The 21783-nt window shown below is 36.9% G+C and overlaps 1 protein-coding gene across 1 annotated transcript in view; it reads right to left on the bottom strand.

Annotated features, from left to right (window-relative positions):
* Nucleotides 1-21259, bottom strand: part of LOC117558053 (voltage-dependent L-type calcium channel subunit alpha-1F-like) — a gene marked incomplete at its 5' end in the record, with an annotated part of 40496 nt that extends 19237 nt beyond the window's left edge. The window contains 16 exon segments of the mRNA XM_034234014.1: nucleotides 463-664; nucleotides 826-972; nucleotides 1464-1516; nucleotides 4435-4524; nucleotides 4526-4543; nucleotides 4954-5041; nucleotides 6248-6354; nucleotides 6470-6529; nucleotides 9563-9692; nucleotides 12437-12539; nucleotides 12798-12855; nucleotides 13645-13726; nucleotides 14475-14550; nucleotides 16821-16941; nucleotides 19705-19912; nucleotides 21034-21259. Of these exon segments, the coding sequence (XP_034089905.1) occupies nucleotides 463-664; nucleotides 826-972; nucleotides 1464-1516; nucleotides 4435-4524; nucleotides 4526-4543; nucleotides 4954-5041; nucleotides 6248-6354; nucleotides 6470-6529; nucleotides 9563-9692; nucleotides 12437-12539; nucleotides 12798-12855; nucleotides 13645-13726; nucleotides 14475-14550; nucleotides 16821-16941; nucleotides 19705-19912; nucleotides 21034-21259 (1769 nt within the window).
* Nucleotides 21260-21783: the final 524 nt, after the last annotated feature.

Here is a 21783-nt window from a genome sequence, read left to right as displayed (position 1 = left end):
AACTCGTTTTATATGTGTTCCCCCAAACTTCCACACAATACATCATGTATGGAAGTATGGAGGAGCAGTACAGCATAAACTAAGAAGCTTGATTAATTAGGTATTTGGCTTCAGAATTGCTATTGATTTGGACATGTTGGCTTTGATATAGCTTATATGTGGTTTCCAACTTAATTTATTGTCTATGATTACTCCAAGGAATTTTATAACCGATACTCTTTCTGATTGGACGCCATTTATAGTGAGTTTCTTCTCTGTATTGGTCGATCGATTCCCAAATATTATGAGTTTGGTTTTGCTTGCGTTCAATGTTAATTTATATTGGTCAAACCAGATCTTCATCCTGCTCAGTTCCTTCTCCATCCCATGCAATACAACAAGTGTTTCTGAAGTGAATGACCGACCCCACCTCGAAGTATTACTTTGTATGAGATGATATTTTCCCAGAGTATGATTTTTTACCTGGTTCTTGTCGAGCTCGCAGTTCTTGTACTCCTGCTCTCCTTGCTCTCTGAAGGTGATGATGACGAAACCCACGAAGATGTTCATCATGAAGAAGGCGATGATGATGATGTAGACGATGAAGAAAATGGAGATCTCCACGCGGTAGTTGTAGATCGGACCAGTGTTCTCCCCGTTAGCATCGATGGCTTTATACAGCAGCCTGAGGAGAGGAAAAATATTGAGATAAAATATAAAAAATGTTTAAAACATCTTATTAGTATGTTCACAAAATGAAGGTATCTGAATACTTCCGCCTGCATTGCATTGGTGTGTTTCTGTTCTGTTAATAATAATAACGTGTTTTTTTGTTTGCAGACTCACGCAGGCCAGCCCTCGAAGGTGGAGACGGTGAAGAGCGCCATCATCCCCATCAGAACGTTATCGAAGTTGAAGTCGCTGTTCAGCCAAATCCTCTCTCTGACCATCGGGTGGTTCACGTCTCCGTCTTTATACACCACGAAGGTCCCTCTGAACACACACACACACACACACACACACACACACACACACACACACACACACACACACACACACACACACACACACACACACACACACACACACACACACACACACACACACACACACACACACACACACACACACACACACACACACCACACAACAGACGTCAGATCTGAGTATGTAAAATAGAAAGCTTGTCTCCAAGTTAAATACTTATTAGTCAATTGATTGAAAATGTCAGAAACAAAACATACAACAATAATAATATATATATATAATAATAATATATTTTTCAAGCAGAAGCTTAAAAACTTTTCTCGTCCTCCCCCTCTAGTGTATATTTTTCTTGAAAATAAGAGATTAGGTCATCGTCATGAGCATCCGTGATATTGGATTAATTGTTTTAAACAAATACAAATGTTTCTACAAAACGACCAAAAAGAAATAACTTTTGCAATGACAAGTATGAGTTCAGGTCTTGCTTAAAAACTCACTTGCACTGGTCAGGAGTGTGTTTGGCTTCGTCTGTGCAGCGATAAAATTTACCCTGAAACACAAATCACAAAAAACATGTGACTCATTACTTCCGTTACAAACGGCACTTCAATATAACAAAACAAAAAAACCTTCTCATTTCTCTTTCTAGAAGAACGTTATAAAATATACACACTCTCCAGAAACAGCTTAAGAAAACAAAACAGAAGGGAAATAAAGTAAACGTGGAACTTCTGGTCAGAGGTGGGATGTAGTGGAGTACAAATACTTTGTTCATTTTTCTGATATCAGTACTTTACTCCACTACTTATTTTTCTGACGACTTTTTACTTTCTACTTCTTACATGTTGAACTCAAATACCTGTACTTTCTACTTCTCACATGTTGAACTCAAATACCTGTACTTTCTACTTCTTACATGTTGAACTCAAATACCTGTACTTTCTACTTCTTACATGTTGAACCCAAATACCTGTACTTTCTACTTCTTACATGTTGAACTCAAATACCTGTACTTTCTACTTCTTACATGTTGAACCCAAATACCTGTACTTTCTACTTCTTACATGTTGAACACAAATACCTGTACTTTCTACTTCTTACATGTTGAACTCAAATACCTGTACTTTCTACTTCTTACATGTTGAACTCAAATACCTGTACTTTCTACTTCTCACATGTTGAACTCAATACCTGTACTTTCTACTTCTTACATGTTGAACTCAAATACCTGTACTTTCTACTTCTTACATGTTGAACTCAAATACCTGTACTTTCTACTTCTTACAGTACATGTTGAACTCAAATATCTGTACTTTCTACTTCTTACATTTTGAACCCAAATACCTGTACTTTCTACTTCTTACAGTACATGTTGAACTCAAATACCTGTACTTTCTACTTCTTACATGTTGAACTCAAATACCTGTACTTTCTACTTCTTACATGTTGAACCCAAATACCTGTACTTTCTACTTCTTACATGTTGAACTCAAATACCTGTACTTTCTACTTCTCACATGTTGAACACAAATACCTGTACTTTCTTACTTCTTACATGTTGAACTCAAATACCTGTACTTTCTTACTCTTCACATGTTGAACTCAAATACCTGTACTTTCTACTCTTACATGTTGAACTCAAATACCTGTACTTTCTACTTCTTACATGTTGAACTCAAATACCTGTACTTTCTACTTCTCACATGTGAACTCAAATACCTGTACTTTCTACTTCTTACATGTTGAACCCAAATACCTGTACTTTCTACTTCTTACATGTTGAACCCAAATACCTGTACTTTCTACTTCTTACATGTTGAACTCAAATACCTGTACTTTCTACTTCTTACATGTTGAACTCAAATTCCTGTACTTTCTACTTCTTACATGTTGAACTCAAATACCTGTACTTTCTACTTCTTACATGTTGAACTCAAATACCTGTACTTTCTACTTCTTACATGTTGAACACAAATACCTGTACTTTCTACTTCTTACATGTTGAACACAAATACCTGTACTTTCTACTTCTTACATGTTGAACTCAAATACCTGTACTTTCTACTTCTTACATGTTGAACACAAATACCTGTACTTTCTACTTCTTACATGTTGAACACAAATACCTGTACTTTCTACTTCTTACATGTTGAACACAAATACCTGTACTTTCTACTTCTTACATGTTGAACTCAAATACCTGTACTTTCTACTTCTCACATGTTGAACCCAAATACCTGTACTTTCTACTTCTTACATGTTTGAACTCAAATACCTGTACTTTCTACTTCTCACATGTTGAACTCAAATACCTGTACTTTCTACTTCTCACATGTTGAACCCAAATACCTGTACTTTCTACTTCTCACATGTTGAACCCAAATACCTGTACTTTCTACTTCTTACATGTTGAACTCAAATACCTGTACTTTCTACTTCTTACTGTTGAACCCAAATACCTGTACTTTCTACTTCTTACATGTTGAACTCAAATACCTGTACTTTCTACTTCTCACATGTTGAACCCAAATACCTGTACTTTCTACTTCTCACATGTTGAACCCAAATACCTGTACTTTCTACTTCTTACATGTTGAACCCAAATACTTGTACTTTCTACTTCTCACATGTTGAATACAAATACCTGTACTTTCTACTTCTTACATGTTGAACTCAAATACCTGTACTTTCTACTTCTTACATGTTGAACTCAAATACCTGTACTTTCTACTTCTTACATGTTGAACTCAAATACCTGTACTTTCTACTTCTTACATGTTGAACTCAAATACCTGTACTTTCTACTTATTACATGTTGAACACAAATACCTGTACTTTCTACTTATTACATGTTGAACACTAATACCTGTACTTTCTACTTCTTACATGTTGAACCCAAATACCTGTACTTTCTACTTCTTACATGTTGAACACAAATACCTGTACTTTCTACTTCTTACATGTTGAACACAAATACCTGTACTTTCTACTTATTACATGTTGAACACTAATACCTGTACTTTCTACTTCTTACATGTTGAACCCAAATACCTGTACTTTCTACTTCTTACATGTTGAACTCAAATACCTGTACTTTCTACTTCTTACATGTTGAACTCAAATACCTGTACTTTCTACTTCTTACATGTTGAACTCAAATACCTGTACTTTCTACTTCTTACATGTTGAACTCAAATACCTGTACTTTCTACTTCTTACATGTTGAACTCAAATACCTGTACTTTCTACTTCTTACATGTTGAACACAAATACCTGTACTTTCTACTTCTTACATGTTGAACTCAAATACCTGTACTTTCTACTTCTCACATTTTCCAAACAGGCTGGTTCCTTTAGTTTGAATGTGTGTTTGGTGGCGTGATCATTATTATTTAGAGTCAGTACGAGTATCTGTACTTCTACTTGAGTAAAGGATGTGTGTACTTTTGCCATCTGGTTCAGTCTCACCTTGAAAAGCTGGACTCCGATGCAGGCGAACATGAACTGCAGCAGCGTCGTGACGATCATGATGTTCCCGATCGTCTTGATGGCCACGAAACACACACTGGACCACATGCTGCACACACACACACACACACACACACACACACACACACACACACACACACACACACACACACACACACACACACACACACACACACCACACACCACACACACACACACCACACACACACACACACACACACACACACACACACACACACACACACACACACACACACACACACACACACACACACACACACACACACATATATATATAACACTTGGTCACTTGTATTTTTTTATGTTTTAAGTATACTGTATGTCACTTTGTGTAGAGCCTGGGACTTAGGATGCATTTGATTAAAAAAAGCCTTTCAATATACTGTATGTATCCAGTGTATTTACACAAACACAGTGTGTGTGTCAGTGTGTTTCGGTGTGTCATATCATTCAAACAGTGTGTGTGTGTGTGTTTACCTTCAGTCCTTTGGCTCTGTTGATGGCTCTCAGAGGTCGGAGCACTCGGAGGACTCGCAGTATCTTCACCACCGAGATCGCACTGGAGCTGCAAACACATAAACACAGAGAGTCAGAAACAATTATACATAATATAAAGTTATACTCCATGTAAAGCTGCAGTTATAAGAGCTGTAGCTGCTGTATTCTCCCAGCAGAGGGCAGCACACACACACACACACACACACACACACACACACACACACACACACACACACACACACACAGACACACACACACACACACACACACACACACACACACACACACTGCTAAACTGCAAAGGACCAATGCTGCATGTCTGAGTGTAAAAATCAACAATCAGTGTTTAAATCGAGAGATACAAAAATCATAGTTGGTTTTTGAGAAGCCTTTTGTTATCTTAAGTGATGTTGTTTTGCAGTTGAGGTTTTTTTCAGAGGTCAGACATTTGAATCACAGCTGCATTTGAATAGTTGAAATCCTCATTCGATGCAAACTACCAAAATAAAAATAAAGATATTAATATAAACATAAGAATTGAATGCAAAATGTCCGAAAAGATAATAGAAAAAAATACGTAAATTGTCTTGAATCGTCTTCAGAGGGCAATAGCTATAGAATGGAACAATGTGAACAAAGTATGAATAAATATATTAAGGATCTGTCAGCATGTGTTGCTTTTGAAAAACTAACATATATTACTGAAGGAAAGCTGGCAGTTTGTGAAAATATCTGCAGGAGCTTCATGGAGTTTTTGAAAAATAATGTTGGTAATAATCAATGAAACTAAAGACCGGGGCGAGGCAACACGATTATAAAGTGTCGTAGCCCACGTCATATTCTTTCAGATTTCTGTACTTTGTTATCCCTGTATCTTCTGTACATTACATTACGTGTCCTTTGTTAGACGCTTTTATCCAGCGACTTACACACATTCAATCCTGTGGACAATCGCCACAAGAGCAATTTGGGGTGAAGTGTCTCAGGGACACAACGACATGCTGACGGCAGTGGGACTCGAACTTTCTATCCCCTGAATCAAAGTCCAGCACACTATCCACTGAGCCACAGCCTCCCCATATAGTGTACTGACCTGTGTTTATTTACATGCCTATTCATTTGATCGTACACTGCCACCTAGACTGACCGTTTTATGTATGTGTAATATTCGTTATATTTGAAAACTTCAATAAGAATATTGTAAAAAGAATGAATTATCTTGAACTCTAAGTAAAATGTGAAAGAATTGTTTTCAAACTGATGTGGTACTGACTGGAGGAAGAAGGAGACGAGCGACACGCTGACCACCAGGAGATCCAGCAGATTGAACCAGTTCCTGCAGAACGAGCCCGGGTGGAGGAACGCTCCGTGAACCACCATCTGTAAAACAGAGAGAGAACATTAAAGACAGAGAACAACAACAACAACAACAACCAACAAGAATAAGAAAACAAGAACGTTATTTAATGCTAACTCAAGGTTATAGTTTGTTCACCTTAAACATAATCTCCACAGTGAAGATGGAGGTGAAGGCGTAGTCGGCATATCCCAGAATCTACACAAACAAATACAATAATAAAAACATTTAAAGACAGACATGGAAAAAAGAAATACTCAGATATAGTTTATGACTTTAAAGGTTTTTTTTAAAGATTTTTGAGAGATAATATGAGACGGTTATAAAATAAAATCAATATTAAATAAAACGTTTTTATTTTCCTCGATACAGAGCAGGAACATTTATTTCCATAATGTTTCTAGTGAACATCTGAGTCTAAAAGGGACACAAATAAGCACTTTAAGAGGACTAATATATACAGTAATGGAGTAACATGGTGTTTATATTACAGTTTACATCTTCATCTCGATATATACAGTACAGTTACACACGACCAGCAATAAATAATTACAATACAAACTAAATAATGCTCAATACCGGACCAATTAAAGAATCATTTTCCTCATTTGTGTCTTTTTATCCAGGACAGAGGCGACTAATAACGAGTTAACTTCGTCTCAGTGTGTGTGTGTGTGTGTGTGTGTGTGTGTGTGTGTGTGTGTGTGTGTGTGTGTGTGTGTGTGTGTGTGTGTGTGTGTGTGTGTTGATTGTATGTTATAAGTAATTTCTTCCCTCAGCTGCTGCTAATTGCTACGTCTTGCATGAAGCCAGCTGCTGCACAGCGTGTGTGTGTGCGTGTTTCTGTGTGTGTACACGTGTGTGTGTGTGTGTGTGTGTGTGTGTGTGTGTGTGTGTTTGTGTGTGTGTGCGTGTGTGTGTACAGTTTTTCTCAGGATCAGACAGTAAACTGGTGATTTTCTCCCTCCATGTGTTTCCCTCTATAACCCGGTAAATCAGTGACCCAGATCTTCGGTAATCTGCTGCCGCCCCGCTCAGACCTCAGAGGTGTGTGTCCGCATCATTATCGTGATGAGACATCCAGAGACACATTCAGATACTCCGTCATTATCAGGGAGGCAACTATTCTCCACACCGGGAACTCATCACATCCAGAGGTTACCTGCACTGACTTTAACTCATTCTCTTATGATGCAACATTTGTTATACTAAGCAACCAGTCATGCCAACATTATTACACTGTAATCTGAGTCTTTCAATTGTAACTGTATGGTAATTATATTTTAATTGTACTATGTATTATTTTATTGACCTGTACTTGAATCATGTTTTATAATTGTTTGTGTGATAGAGATTATGCAATGTTTTTAGTGTTTGTTGATTGTTGTGTACCTACCTAAGGACTGCAGATGGGAATTAGCTATTAGCTCACATCTGGCATAATTCATCTCTTCTCTTTACTGAGATTAATGTATTTGTATGCATTGTGTCCTTGTTGAAATAAATACATAATAAGAAGTTTAATAAGATCACACCACGAACAAGTTAGCATGTTTCTACAGCAGCTAGCAGCTAACTTAAGGTGACCAGATTTTCAATATTAAAACCGGGGACATTTTGAGTTTTGCGGTCAATATCTCATTAACATATCCAATTTTCTTCACTGTTAAAGAAAAAAGGGGGACAATTCTGGTTTAATGTAATTCGAACATTTGAACTGTTGGATACAAACAGAAGGAAGACAGCTCATATATGAGACTTCAAAGGTCTTTTATTTTGAAATTCTACATCAGATTGTCCTGATTCTATCTGAGTGACTAGATGGGGTGTCTTGCTATCACCCTGGAGTGAAATAAGTCTTTGATAATTTGACAGTTTATTATTTATTCTTGTATAAAAGCAGAAGGACGATAGCCCATATATGAGATTTCAAAAGTATTTTATTTTGAAATTCTACATCAGATTGTCCTGATTTTCTCTGATTGACTAGATGCGGTGTCCTGCTATCACCCTGAAGTGAAATAAGTATTTGATTGACTTCGAATGACTCTTTGATTATGGACAGTTTCCATTAAATAATAATCAAAATATAGATGGACAATAGATCTAATTTGAGATTTTAAACAGCATACATTTTAAATTGTGCTTCAGAAAGTAATGTTATTTTAGGAGTGTTGTGAGATGGTGTCAACATCAATTGAAATTAGTCACCCAGTGGAAATGTCAGATATGTCTTCATAACTGTATACTTACATTTTACATTCACTTAGTTATAATGTGGTAGTTATACGTAGTTTGTTTTAAATTATTATTGATCACATTATATAGTACATATTTCTTAATTTAAGTGTTTGGTGTGTTTTTTAGGTATATTTGTTATTGACCGAGTAATCGCTTTTATTTTGAAGGCAGTTTTTAAGGGCCTCCACCGTAATGCATAGGATATTCGCGCACCATAATACAACGTGCGTGCTGGCTTGACTGTGTTTTCCGAAGTGGGGGCTGGCTTGACCGCATTCTGTTTACCCAGTGTTTCCTGACATGAAGCGTTTTATTTCACCTTGCTATGTGTTTTTAACATATATAAAAAACGGGGACATTTCCGGGGACAGTTTCAACCGGGGAGAGGCCAATACGAACGGGGACTGTGCCCGGAAAACAGGGACGTCTGGTCACCCTACCCTATATGACTGCAGATGGGAATTAGCTATTAGCTCAAATCTGGCATAATTAATCTCTTCTCTTTACTGAGATTAATGTATTTGCATTGTGTCCTTGTTGAAATAAATACATAATAAGAAGTTTAATAAGATCACACCACGAGCAAGTTGGCATGTTTCTACAGCAGCTAGCAGCTAACTGCTAACAGCTAACGGCTAACAGCAGCGCTACATATCATGAAACCAGTGGTGTAATCTAACTAAGTACATTTATTTTCATAAAGACCCATAACACTGTGTAATTCAGCATTAATATCTTATTAATAGTAAGTAATACATGTATGTATGTATTGTAATGTGTTATATTGTGTAGTTCAATGTGCAAATTTGAACTTTACCTTCTCAATTTTGTATACATTTTCTGATCAAACATTTTTATGTTATTTTTAATAGACATTTCACTTTTCAAGTTCATATGAATATTTGTAATTTATTTGTTTAATTAAATGGACAAAGGTAACATAATGAAGGCCAGAAACAGAGAGATAAAAGCAGAGGATTTGACACTCACATTGTTCCTGAAGGAGTGAGCTCTGATTGGATCCTCGGCCGCCAGCGAGCAGCTGCTGAGGATGATGAAGACGAGGATGAGGTTGGTGAAGATGTGGTGGTGGATCAGAGCGTGGCAGCCACGACGGATACTGCAGAGAGAAAGAGAGACTCAGTTAAAAGCAGAGGTGGGAAGTGGTGGCGTACAAATACTTTATTATACTTAAGTACATTGTTCTGGTATCAGTACTTCACTCCACTACTTGTTTTTCTGACGACTTTTTACTTTGACTTCTTACATTTTGAACACAAATACCTGAACTTTCTACTTCTTAGCCTACATGTTGAACACAAATACCTGAACTTTCTACTTCTTACATGTTGAACACAAATACCTGTACTTTCTACTTCTTACATGTTGAACACAAATACCTGAACTTTCTACTTCTTACATGTTGAACACAAATACCTGAACTTTCTACTTCTTACATGTTGAACACAAATACCTGTACTTTCTACTTCTTACATGTTGAACTCAAATACCTGAACTTTCTACTTCTTACATGTTGAACTCAAATACCTGTACTTTCTACTTCTTACATGTTGAACTCAAATACCTGTACTTTCTACTTCTTACATGTTGAACTCAAATACCTGAACTTTCTACTTCTTACATGTTGAACTCAAATACCTGTACTTTCTACTTCTTACATGTTGAACACAAATACCTGTACTTTCTACTTCTTACATGTTGAACTCAAATACCTGAACTTTCTACTTCTTACATGTTGAACTCAAATACCTGTACTTTCTACTTCTTACATGTTGAACTCAAATACCTGTACTTTCTACTTCTTACATGTTGAACTCAAATACCTGAACTTTCTACTTCTCACATGTTGAACTCAAATACCTGTACTTTCTACTTCTTACATGTTGAACTCAAATACCTGTACTTTCTACTTCTTACATGTTGAACTCAAATACCTGTACTTTCTACTTCTTACATGTTGAACTCAAATACCTGAACTTTCTACTTCTCACATGTTGAACTCAAATACCTGTACTTTCTACTTCTTACATGTTGAACACAAATACCTGTACTTTCTACTTCTTACATGTTGAACTCAAATACCTGTACTTTCTACTTCTTACATGTTGAACACAAATACCTGTACTTTCTACTTTTTACATGTTGAACTCAAATACCTGTACTTTCTACTTCTTACATGTTGAACTCAAATACCTGTACTTTCTACTTCTTACATGTTAAACACAAATACCTGTACTTTCTACTTCTCTCATTTTCCAAACAGCTGGTTCCTTTAGTCTGAATGTGTGTTTGGTGGCGTTATCATTATTCTTTAGAGTCATTGCGTGCCTATTGATTTGAACACGATCCATGTATCCATCATTTCCTGGTCTTCTCTAAAGAAGAGGGACCAATAGAAACGTTGTCATGTTGCCGTTGTTCAGCATGGAAACATTCATTAGCTAACAATGACATTATTGTTCTATTAATATAAAGGGAGGTCAGTTACTCTTGAACTGTTAAGCCCCAAGCCTGTTTTTCAGGTTTCAGGCTCGAAAATGATATTCCCAGAACAAATGACCATATCTTCCCTTCTAAAAGGGTTAAATTAATAATCTTTTTTCTCAAAGTAATGATAAACCTATGAGTTGGATGTAGAAAAGTCAGAATCAATATAGATGTTTTTTATTTGAAAGAAAATTCAGATTGAACATGGTAAAAAACTGTAAATTATAGTGTCCGTCCAAAAAATATGTTGTACTTATAGTGAAAACTAATGATGGGTTAGTAGACTAAAAGCTTTAGGAATCCAAAGTACAACATATAATAAGTACCCTGTATCAAGATTGATGCAAAACAAGTGATATTTGACCTTTTTAGACAGATTTAGCAAAAAAAACCTCTTCTGGGGTCATTTGGGTGGATTTTCCATATCTCTGGCCCCCCTTGCTCGATTTTGACATGTGACATCTCTTCCTGACCGTTAGAGCCAATAGAATCCAAGAGAAATCGTCCCGCACACACTCATGTTAAAAAAAAAAAGGTTGCGTCTTTGCGCATGAAGCTTGCAGCAGAGGGTAGAAATATCCCTGCTCTGATATCAAGCAACGGAAAATCAGTTGTATTGCTTATGGATTATCAGAACATTTCAAAGGGGACACAGCCACATTGGATATTAACCTATGGATTAACTACAGCATCGTTTTTATCGTTTTAATGCCATTGAAGACCCGTTTTGACCAGACAAAGACCAAGGTAAGCCCTGTTAGCGTTTTTGGCTACCTAGCGCCACATGTTTTGATGTACGTTTGTGTATCTTTCAGTGTTGAGGTGGGCACTGTTAGATGCTGTGTCTCCTTGCGATCATAAACGATGTGTTGGATGTGCAGCTAGGATAAGTAATAAGGGAGCTAGGAGTGATTTTCGGTGCAGTAATAGGTTAGCATTTTTCGCTCTGGGCTAATTCAGAGCCTCACTGTTTGCATTGTGTTTTTTTCTTTGTTTAAATAAAATGAAAAAGATCAGTTATAATGAGTTTTTTTCCGTTATATGGATATAAAATATTCATAGTTTATTAAATATTAAGGTTCGTTAGACGTTGTTTCCTGCAAATGACGCGATTTCGGCCCCGGAACCGGGTCCGTGGGGCTTAAGAGGTTAAAACAGCTCGTAGTTATGGGTACTTTTTACTTAAGTACATTTCGAAGCCCATACTTTCTTACTTTTACTTGAGTAAAGAAATGTAGTCAGTACTTCTACTTTTACCAGAGTATTTTTAAACATGAGTATCTGTACTGCTACTTGAGTAAAGGAAGTGTGTACTTTAGCCATCTCAGGTTTCAGGTACATATATGTGTTACTTACGGGTTTGTTTTGCTGAGGCAGAAGAACGCACTGCCTTCTGGGATTGGTTGAACTTTCTCTTTGGGAGGAGCCAGGTCGGCGATCTTTAACTGGACTCCTGCATCTGTGTCAGAAAAGAAAGAAGACATCTTATGACATAACACCTTAAAACCCCACAAGTAAAATAAGCATTATCTTGCATATTGATTTATAAATGAATGTATCTGATAATTAACTGCTCTGTAATTATACAAGAGTGGGCCAACCATCATCTGATTGCCTGGACTATAGATTATGATGATGGTTCAAACAGAAACACACACATCACCAACATCATAGAAAATACATTTAAAAAATGGTAAACAAATGTGTTGAAACTGACCATCTTCTATAGGCAGCTCCTCTTCCTCCTCGTACTCCGTGTCTTCATCGATGTCCACCTGCAGAAACAGCCGAGCTTCAGATTGATGGAGTCACATTTTAAATTATACAGTTTTTCATGAATATATCACAGGTCTCAGATATATACAGAACCTGTCTCTGATTGGCTGAAAGACCAAACAGATCATTGCAGCATTACCCATAATCCCCTCTGTTTCAGCCCTGTTTCCAAAGAGCTGATTCTCTGTCTGTTACTTTAGATGAAAATAAGGAGCCCCTCCCCACGCCCCTCTGAGAGAGATTTGGTTACAAAGAACTCAATGGTGCTCTAGGAGGAGATTCATGTGATAAGGTGGGGGGGGGGGTTACCTTGGTTGCTGATTGGCTAATGGTTACACAAGACAAAACATCTCTTTACACAGAGGGGACACATGTTGATGAAGAAGAGACATGAAGAAGAGGGGACACATGTTGATGTAGAAGAGACATGAAGAAGAGGGGACATATGTTGACGTAGAAGAGACATGAAGAAGAGGGGACACATGTTGATGTAGAAGAGACATGAAGAAGAGGGGACACATGTTGATGTAGAAGAGACATGAAGAAGAGGGGACACATGTTGATGTAGAAGAGACATGAAGAAGAGGGGACACATGTTGATGTAGAAGAGACATGAAGAAGAGGGGACACATGTTGATGTAGAAGAGACATGAAGAAGAGGGGACACATGTTGATGTAGAAGAGACATGAAGAAGAGGGGACACATGTTGATGTAGAAGAGACATGATGAAGTGGATTTTGCATAATAGGAGACCTTTAAGATAAAACATTAAAGATTAAAGTCATACCTCGATGTTCACCTTCACTTCTTCTTCTGCTCCCTCCCCTCCCTCTTCTGCAGCCGCCTCGGTTCCCTCCGGCTTTTTCTTTCTGCAGAAACAACAGGAAATAATTAAACACATCTTCATTTTATCCTCACCATTGTGATCCTCTCTTTTCCATCTTGTTTGTTATGGTTCTTTCTACCATTATAACGTCTCTTTTAAAAATAAAAAAAGCTGCACCGACTGCACACTTTAAAAAAATTTCAGTGAGTGTATCCTATATGTTTATTTTATTTGTAGTATTGTGGTATATCATAGTGATCTTGTGTGCTACACTGTATGTTTAAATATGCTTTATTTTATATGTTACATTGTGTGTTCTGCAGATACTCGCTACTGTGTGACTATTTGACTATTCTGCACATTTCTGCACAATAATACCACTTTCACTACCTGTCTTTCTTAATGTCATACATGTATTGTATTGACTATTTTCCATATTTATATTGCTTGTAAACATTACAATTATTTCTTATTTTAGACTTTTTGATTATTATTGTTATTATAGATTTTATAATAGTTTTTATTATTATATTTAAATTCCTCTTACTGTGTTCATATATGCACTCCCAAGTAAATTCTTTGTATGTAAGAAACCTCATTTGCATAAACCCTGATTTGTATTCTGACAGGTAAACACAGCGTATAGTGTTGACATGTATTGTATTCACTGTGTGTTTATAATATATGAAGATCTAATTATTTGATTACAGCAGCAGTTCATTATCAGGCTTTGCACACGAGTAAACATATTCATATGTAAATATACACATAAACACAGGAGTTGGACTCACTCGTTCTTCTTGGTATCTCCGTCCCCTCCTGCCAGGTTGTCCACGGCGATGGCCAAGAAGACGTTCAGCAGGATGTCTGACACACGTTAAGAAAACACAACAAACTACAGAAAGGGGGCCTATTATGCAAAATCCACTTTCTCATGTCTCTTCTACATCAACATGTGTCCCCTCTTCTTCATGTCTCTTCTACATCAACATGTGTCCCCTCTTCCTCATGTCTCTTCTACATCAACATGTGTCCCCTCTTCTTCATGTCTCTTCTACATCAACATGTGTCCCCTCTTCTTCATGTCTCTTCTACATCAACATGTGTCCCCTCTGTGGAAAGAGACTCTGAAAGTTTCAGGAACACAGATTCTCTCTCTTTTTGATCCATTTATATAAAAACCTGTCTGAAAATGAGCTGATCGGATTTTGGCCACTTTATGATGTCATCACGATGTTTTGTCTTGTGTAACCATTAGCCAATCAGCAACCAAGGTAACCCCCCCCCTTATCACCTGAATCTCCTCCTAGAGCACCATTGAGTTCTTTGTAACCAAATCTCTCTCAGAGGGGCGTGGGGAGGGGCTCCTTATTTTCATCTAAAGTAACAGACAGAGAATCAGCACTTTGGAAACAGGGCTGAAACAGAGGGGATTATGGGTAATGCTGCAATGATCTGTTTGGTGTTTCAGCCAATCAGAGACAGGTTCTGTATAAATCTGAGACCTATAATACATTGATGAAAAACAGTATAATAGGGGACTTTTAAAAGGAAACATTGTTTTTTATCTGACAGCTGCAGGTTCTGTTTAGGGCAATATGCTGCTAATTATGTTTTATTCTAATATTAGCATGTCCACAGTGAAACAACAGCCTGTGGGTGAAGTGGTGGCGTGCTTGTTAGCATGCTAAAACTGTACGCTGCGTTACACTGAGAGTTATAAACAAAGTGAGTGTCCCCAAACACGTACCATCATCCCATTTAACAAGTGCATTCAAAATGAAATGCATAAATAATACAAACATAATAATTATATAGTTAAGAAAATGCCTGAATTATAGTAAAATTACTTTTTAATAATAAATAATTGCCTATTTAATAATAAAAATAAACCATTTTCAATAAATAAAAAGGGCATACAAATTCTATCAACATTAATCAAAAAATGAAATTGCCTTAAACAGATGTTGCTTTTTCATTATTATTTTAGCCAAAAGAAAGTAATACTAAAATGTGTCTCAATGCAGGTTACTTAGTATAAAAGTGCTCTTTAACATTCAATCCAGATATGTTTGCTCAAAATCAGTAAAACAGTAAACAAGTCTCAAAATGGCTCAGAGAATAGAGGTTCTGGCTGAGAATATCTGCTTAAGACCAGAACCGCTAGGGGGCGCTGTATACCTAAAACAGCCAACGGGTAAAATGTACGCATTGATTTTCAAGGGACTTTCAAGGTTTCTTTTATTTATCATACTAGAACACAGGGTTAACAGTGAGTTTTGATCGCACAGTGATGAAACTTATACCAATAGAATCTGTGGACTCTCAGCGTTGCATATTTGTATACCTCATGCAGATTGCACGAAGTATAAAAGATCGCTACATAGATAGATAGATAGATAGATAGATAGATAGATAGATAGATAGATAGATAGATAGATAGATAGATATCTCTCTATCTATCTATCTATCTATCTATCTATCTAGCTATCCATCCATCTATCTATCTATCTATCTATCTATCTATCTATCTATCTCTCTCTCTATCCATAAGGAACCGCAGTAAACAACAGGCGTTGCTATAGCAGCACGTCATGTTTATGTTTTTGCGCGAGATCAATAGCGTGAAAATCACTGCATTTTCTATAAGGTAGGCTACATTTTACCCGTTGGCGCTGATGGGTATAAATGGCAATGTTTTCGATCTGACTTCATGTTGACAATTTTTAACAACAGAGGGTGCTACATAACAGACTTTCAGGAAAAGTCACGGACTGGGAGACTTGAATATTTTGTTGAAAATAAGTTACATACAATCAAGAAACAGCTGCGGGTAAAATGTACCCGTTGGCGGTTCTAGTGTTATGAGTTTGTAACCCCCATTGTAGTTTTTTCACCATGACGAGTAGAAATGCACCAAGATACTCTTAATTCTTCATAATTACGAGACAACAGGTGATCTGAATAAACCTCCAATCAACTAGAGACTGCCACAGATATCTGAACACTTCTGTGGAAGAAGAGTTTGTGTTTTAGTTTCAAAGGCTAATTATTTTTGCATGATGATAAAGAAGAAATGTTTCTATACATCTGGACAGTGAACGCCTCACAGTGAGCTCTCTGCAGGAGAAGGATACAGTTACCACAGATGAAGAGGATGACGAAGTAAATGCAGACAATCATCCCCGGAAACACGGGCCCTCCGTACGCCATGATGCCGTCGTACATCACCATGTTCCAGTCCTCTCCGGTCAGGATCTGCACACACAAGCACACACACTTGAAAGCAAAAGGAACAGCAGAACAAAACTCCCACACACTCAGACACTCAAATCCAGCACCAGACACTTTTTACGCTGCTATTAGTCTTGCACTAACGCACATTCTCAAGATATTGAAGTGACTGTTATTTTGTTGATTGTTGTGCTTTTATGTAGGTCTTAATGTGTGCATATGTATAAATGTGTCCTTTGATTGTGTATATAGGATATACATATTTGCATGCATATTTGTATATATATTTGTTTTTATATTCAGGATTGTGGGAAACGGTATTTCGATCTCTCTGTCTGTACACACAAACTGAAAGATTGACAATAAAGTTGACTTTGACTTTGACATGAGGCTCCACGTGTATCAGAGGCTGATTGTCTCTGAATAGATAATAAATATGATTTTACTCAGGTTAGAAAGCGGAAAGCCTAAAGTTTACCAAAGACATTATTTGGCTTATTATTATATGCATTATAAATTGCCTAAAACAAATGACTATTTGGGATTTTGGGAATTTCTGTAAAAGTCAACCGGAGTGTATTGCTTGATAAAAGATAGATAGATAGATAGTTAGATAGATGATAGTAAGATAGATGGATAGTTAGAGAGAGAGATAGATAGATAGATCGATAGATAGATATATAGATAGATGGATAGTAAGATAGATAGATAGATGGATAGTAAGATAGATAGATGGATAGTAAGATAGATAGATGGATAGATGGATAGATAGATAGATAGATAGATGGATAGATAGATAGATAGATAGATAGATAGATGATAGTAAGATAGATAGATAGATGGATAGTAAGATAGATAGATGGATAGTAAGATAGATAGATAGATAGATAGATATATAGATAGATGGATAGATAGATAGATAGATAGATAGATAGATGATAGTAAGATAGATAGATAGATGGATAGTAAGATAGATAGATGGATAGTAAGATAGATAGATGGATAGATGGATAGATAGATAGATAGATAGATGGATAGATAGATAGATAGATAGATAGATAGATAGATAGATAGATAGATAGATGGATAGTAAGATATATAGATAGATAGGTAGATGGATAGATGGATAGATAGATAGATAGATAGATGGATAGATAGATAGATAGATGGATAGTAAGATATATAGATAGATAGGTAGATGGATAGATATTATAGATAGATAGTAAGATAGATAGATAGATAGATAGATAGATGGATAGTAAGATAGATAGATGGATAGTAAGATAGATAGATAGATAGATGGATAGTAAGATAGATAGATGGATAGTAAGATAGATGGATAGATAGATGGATAGTAAGATAGATAGATGGATAGTAAGATAGATAGATAGATAGGTAGATGGATAGATATTATAGATAGATAGTAAGATAGATAGATAGATAAATGGATAGTAAGATAGATAGATGGATAGTAAGATAGATAGATAGATAGATGGATAGTAAGATAGATAGATGGATAGTAAGATAGATGGATAGATAGATGGATAGTAAGATAGATAGATAGATAGATGGATAGTAAGATAGATAGATGGATAGTAAGATAGATAGATAGATAGATGGATAGTAAGATAGATAGATAGATACACTGAACAAAAATATAAACGCAACACTTTTGTTTTTGCTCCCATTTTTCATGAGTTGAACTCAAAGATCTAAAACATTTTCTATATACACAAAATAACCATTTCTCTCAAATATTGTTCACAAATCTGAAAGAATATGTGATAGTGAGCACTTCTCCTTTGCCGAGATAATCCATCCCACCTCACAGGTGTGGCATATCAAGATGCTGATTAGACAGCATGATTATTGCACAAGTGTGCCTTAGGCTGGCCACAATAAAAGGCCACTCTGAAACGTGCATTTTTGCTTTATTGGGGGGGTCCGAAAACCAGTCAGTATCTGGTGTGAGGGGTAGGGTTAGGGTTAGGGTAATGTTGTGAATCGAGTGGCCTGTGTTCGTCGTCCGTAACATACGCCTGCCCATACCATAACCCCACCACCACCATGGGCCACTCGATTCGAGCTATTTTCTAAAATCCTATGGAGAAATCTCATTGCTTTTTTGTGGAGGGAAGCCATGCGCAGCTTACTTCCTGGTTTTAGGACGCGTCTCTCTCCTCCTCTTCACCTGCTCTTCACACACCACACTTTTCGCGGCACACGTACTTACAGCCAATCAGCTCTGAATGATGTGAGATGACGTATGGTGGGGATGGCAGCTCTATGCCCCTATGGTCATTATTTTTTGCCACACACATTAAATAGGAAAATACTCTGAGCATGCGCAGTGTAGTTTTTACAGTCACCGTTCACTTAGACAGTGAGAGGGAGGGGCAGGATCGGGTTTTGTCCCACATGGCTCTAAACAGCTCAATAGGCACACACTGTAGACACTAATTAGAAGAACACATACTAAAACAGCAATGTACAGACGAATCAGATGATTAAACATGATCTTAAAATATATTTTATATATATTTTAATTAATTTTTTGCATTTTGTTGTAATCATTATTTTAATACTTTCTGCTGACACTAGGTGGGGCTGTGCCCCACCTGCCCCTAATGACCAGTCGCCACTGTCTGTGCACGCTTTTTGGGAGATGTGTGTCTGCCACCCTCACCTAACCTCCGGTGGGTTCAGCAGAATAAAAGCCATGATATATAACATATTAGTCTAATGAGCGTGGTATCATACTGATGGGAGAAACAGATCCTGAGTTACCTGGAAGCAGGTGAGCAGCGCCTGGGGGAAGGCGTCGAAGGTGCTGCGTTTGGTCTGCGTCTCGTCGAAGTTGAACTTTCCTCCGAACAGCTGCATGCCGAGCAGAGCGAAGATGATGAGGAAGAGGAAGAGCAGCAGCAGCAGCGAGGCGATGGACTTCATGGAGTTCAGCAGAGACGCCACCAGGTTAGAGAGAGCCGTCCAATGGCTGCGCAGAAACAGAGTGACATCACAGTGACATCAGAGCGAGACACACTACTACTAATAATAATAATAATATTTAATTTGATATATTTATGGCACATTCTTACTTTAACTTCCTATGTTTCTATATATATTTTAATTTGATTGAATTTGATATTTTATTAGTCATTTTATTTGTAACATCTTATGCTTAAATATATGTCTTTATTTAATTAAATTGTATCTTTTTATTGCACATTCTTACTTTAAATGCTTATGACTATATACATATTTTAATTATTTTGAAAATATTTGTTTAATTTCATTCTAAAATAGAGCAACTATCACAAAACCCATTTTCCCTTGTGATAACGTTTCTGATCTAATTCTAAGACATCCAGGTACTTTCTCAACTACACGTATATCTGTAGTTCAGTCGGACCACTCGCGTGTTTCTTTGATATGTTTATTAGAAGCAGCATATAGTATGAGTTGGGCAGAGGTGGAAGTAGTGGAGTACAAATACTTTGTTTCTGTACTTAAGTACATTTTTCTGGTATCAGTACTTTACTCCACTACTTGTTTTTCTGACAACTTTTACTTTGACTTCTTACATAACACAAATACCTGTACTTTCTACTTCTTACATGTTGAACACAAATACCTGTACTTTCTACTTCTTACATGTTGAACACAAATACCTGTACTTTCTACTTCCTACATGTTGAACACAAATACCTGTACTTTCTACTTCTTACATGTTGAACTCAAATACCTGTACTTTCTACTTCTTACATGTTGAACACAAATACCTGTACTTTCTACTTCTTACATGTTGAACACAAATACCTGTACTTTCTACTTCCTACATGTTGAACACAAATACCTGTACTTTCTACTTCTTACATGTTGAACACAAATACCTGTACTTTCTACTTCTCACATGTTGAACACAAATACCTGTACTTTCTACTTCTTACATGTTGAACACAAATACCTGTACTTTCTACTTCTCACATGTTGAACACAAATACCTGTACTTTCTACTTCTCACATGTTGAACACAAATACCTGCTCGAGTTGACTTCCTGAACGAACTTGCAGGCTTCTCCTCATTTGTGAATCAGGAGCGTTTGTTTTCCTCACCGTGTGACCTTGAAGATCCGGAGCAGGCGGACGCAGCGCAGCACGGAGATGCCGAGCGGCGGCATGATGCCCAGCTCCACCAGGATGGTCTCCATGATGCCGCCGCACACCACGAAGCAGTCGAAGCGGTTAAAGAACGCCACGAAGTAATGAGCCAATCCCAGGCTGTACATCTTCAGCAGCATCTCCACCGTGAACAGGGACAGGAGCACCTTGTTGGCGATGTCTGCGGAGAGACACAGATATATATATTCCTATTGTGTTATTTTACATTTGATTGGTTCCCTGTACAGCACTTTGGGCAACTGAGGTTGTTTTAAATGTGTTATATAAATAAAGATTGAGATTGGTGGAAAGTAAGTAGGTACATGTTGGTTTTGAGTACAATTTGAAGGTCCATGTACTTTACTAAGATATCTCCATTTTATTCTACTTATAGTTCACCACATTTTTAAAGCCGAGTTTGTACTTTTTACTCCACAACAGGTTTTACTTACTAGTTTCTTTACAGATTCAGATTATTGCCTGATCCAAAATACACAACAACTTATACATAAACAATGACATATAATTGTTGGTAAAGATATCCATCAGTACACAAAGTAAAAACAATTAGCTGCACCTTTACCAACTATTAAGCATCAATAATCACAATCCAGTAAATTAATATTCACATTACAGAAATACTTTTACTTCTGACACTTACGTTTTTAATGCCAATGTACTTTTGCTTATATTAATAAGTAAAGT

The sequence above is a fragment of the Gymnodraco acuticeps genome, unplaced genomic scaffold (genome assembly GCF_902827175.1).
Source record: "Gymnodraco acuticeps unplaced genomic scaffold, fGymAcu1.1, whole genome shotgun sequence".
NCBI classification, from domain to species: Eukaryota; Metazoa; Chordata; class Actinopteri; order Perciformes; family Bathydraconidae; genus Gymnodraco; species Gymnodraco acuticeps.
The sequence above is the reverse complement of the archived record's forward strand: the minus strand, read 5'-3'. Positions and strand labels throughout refer to the sequence as shown.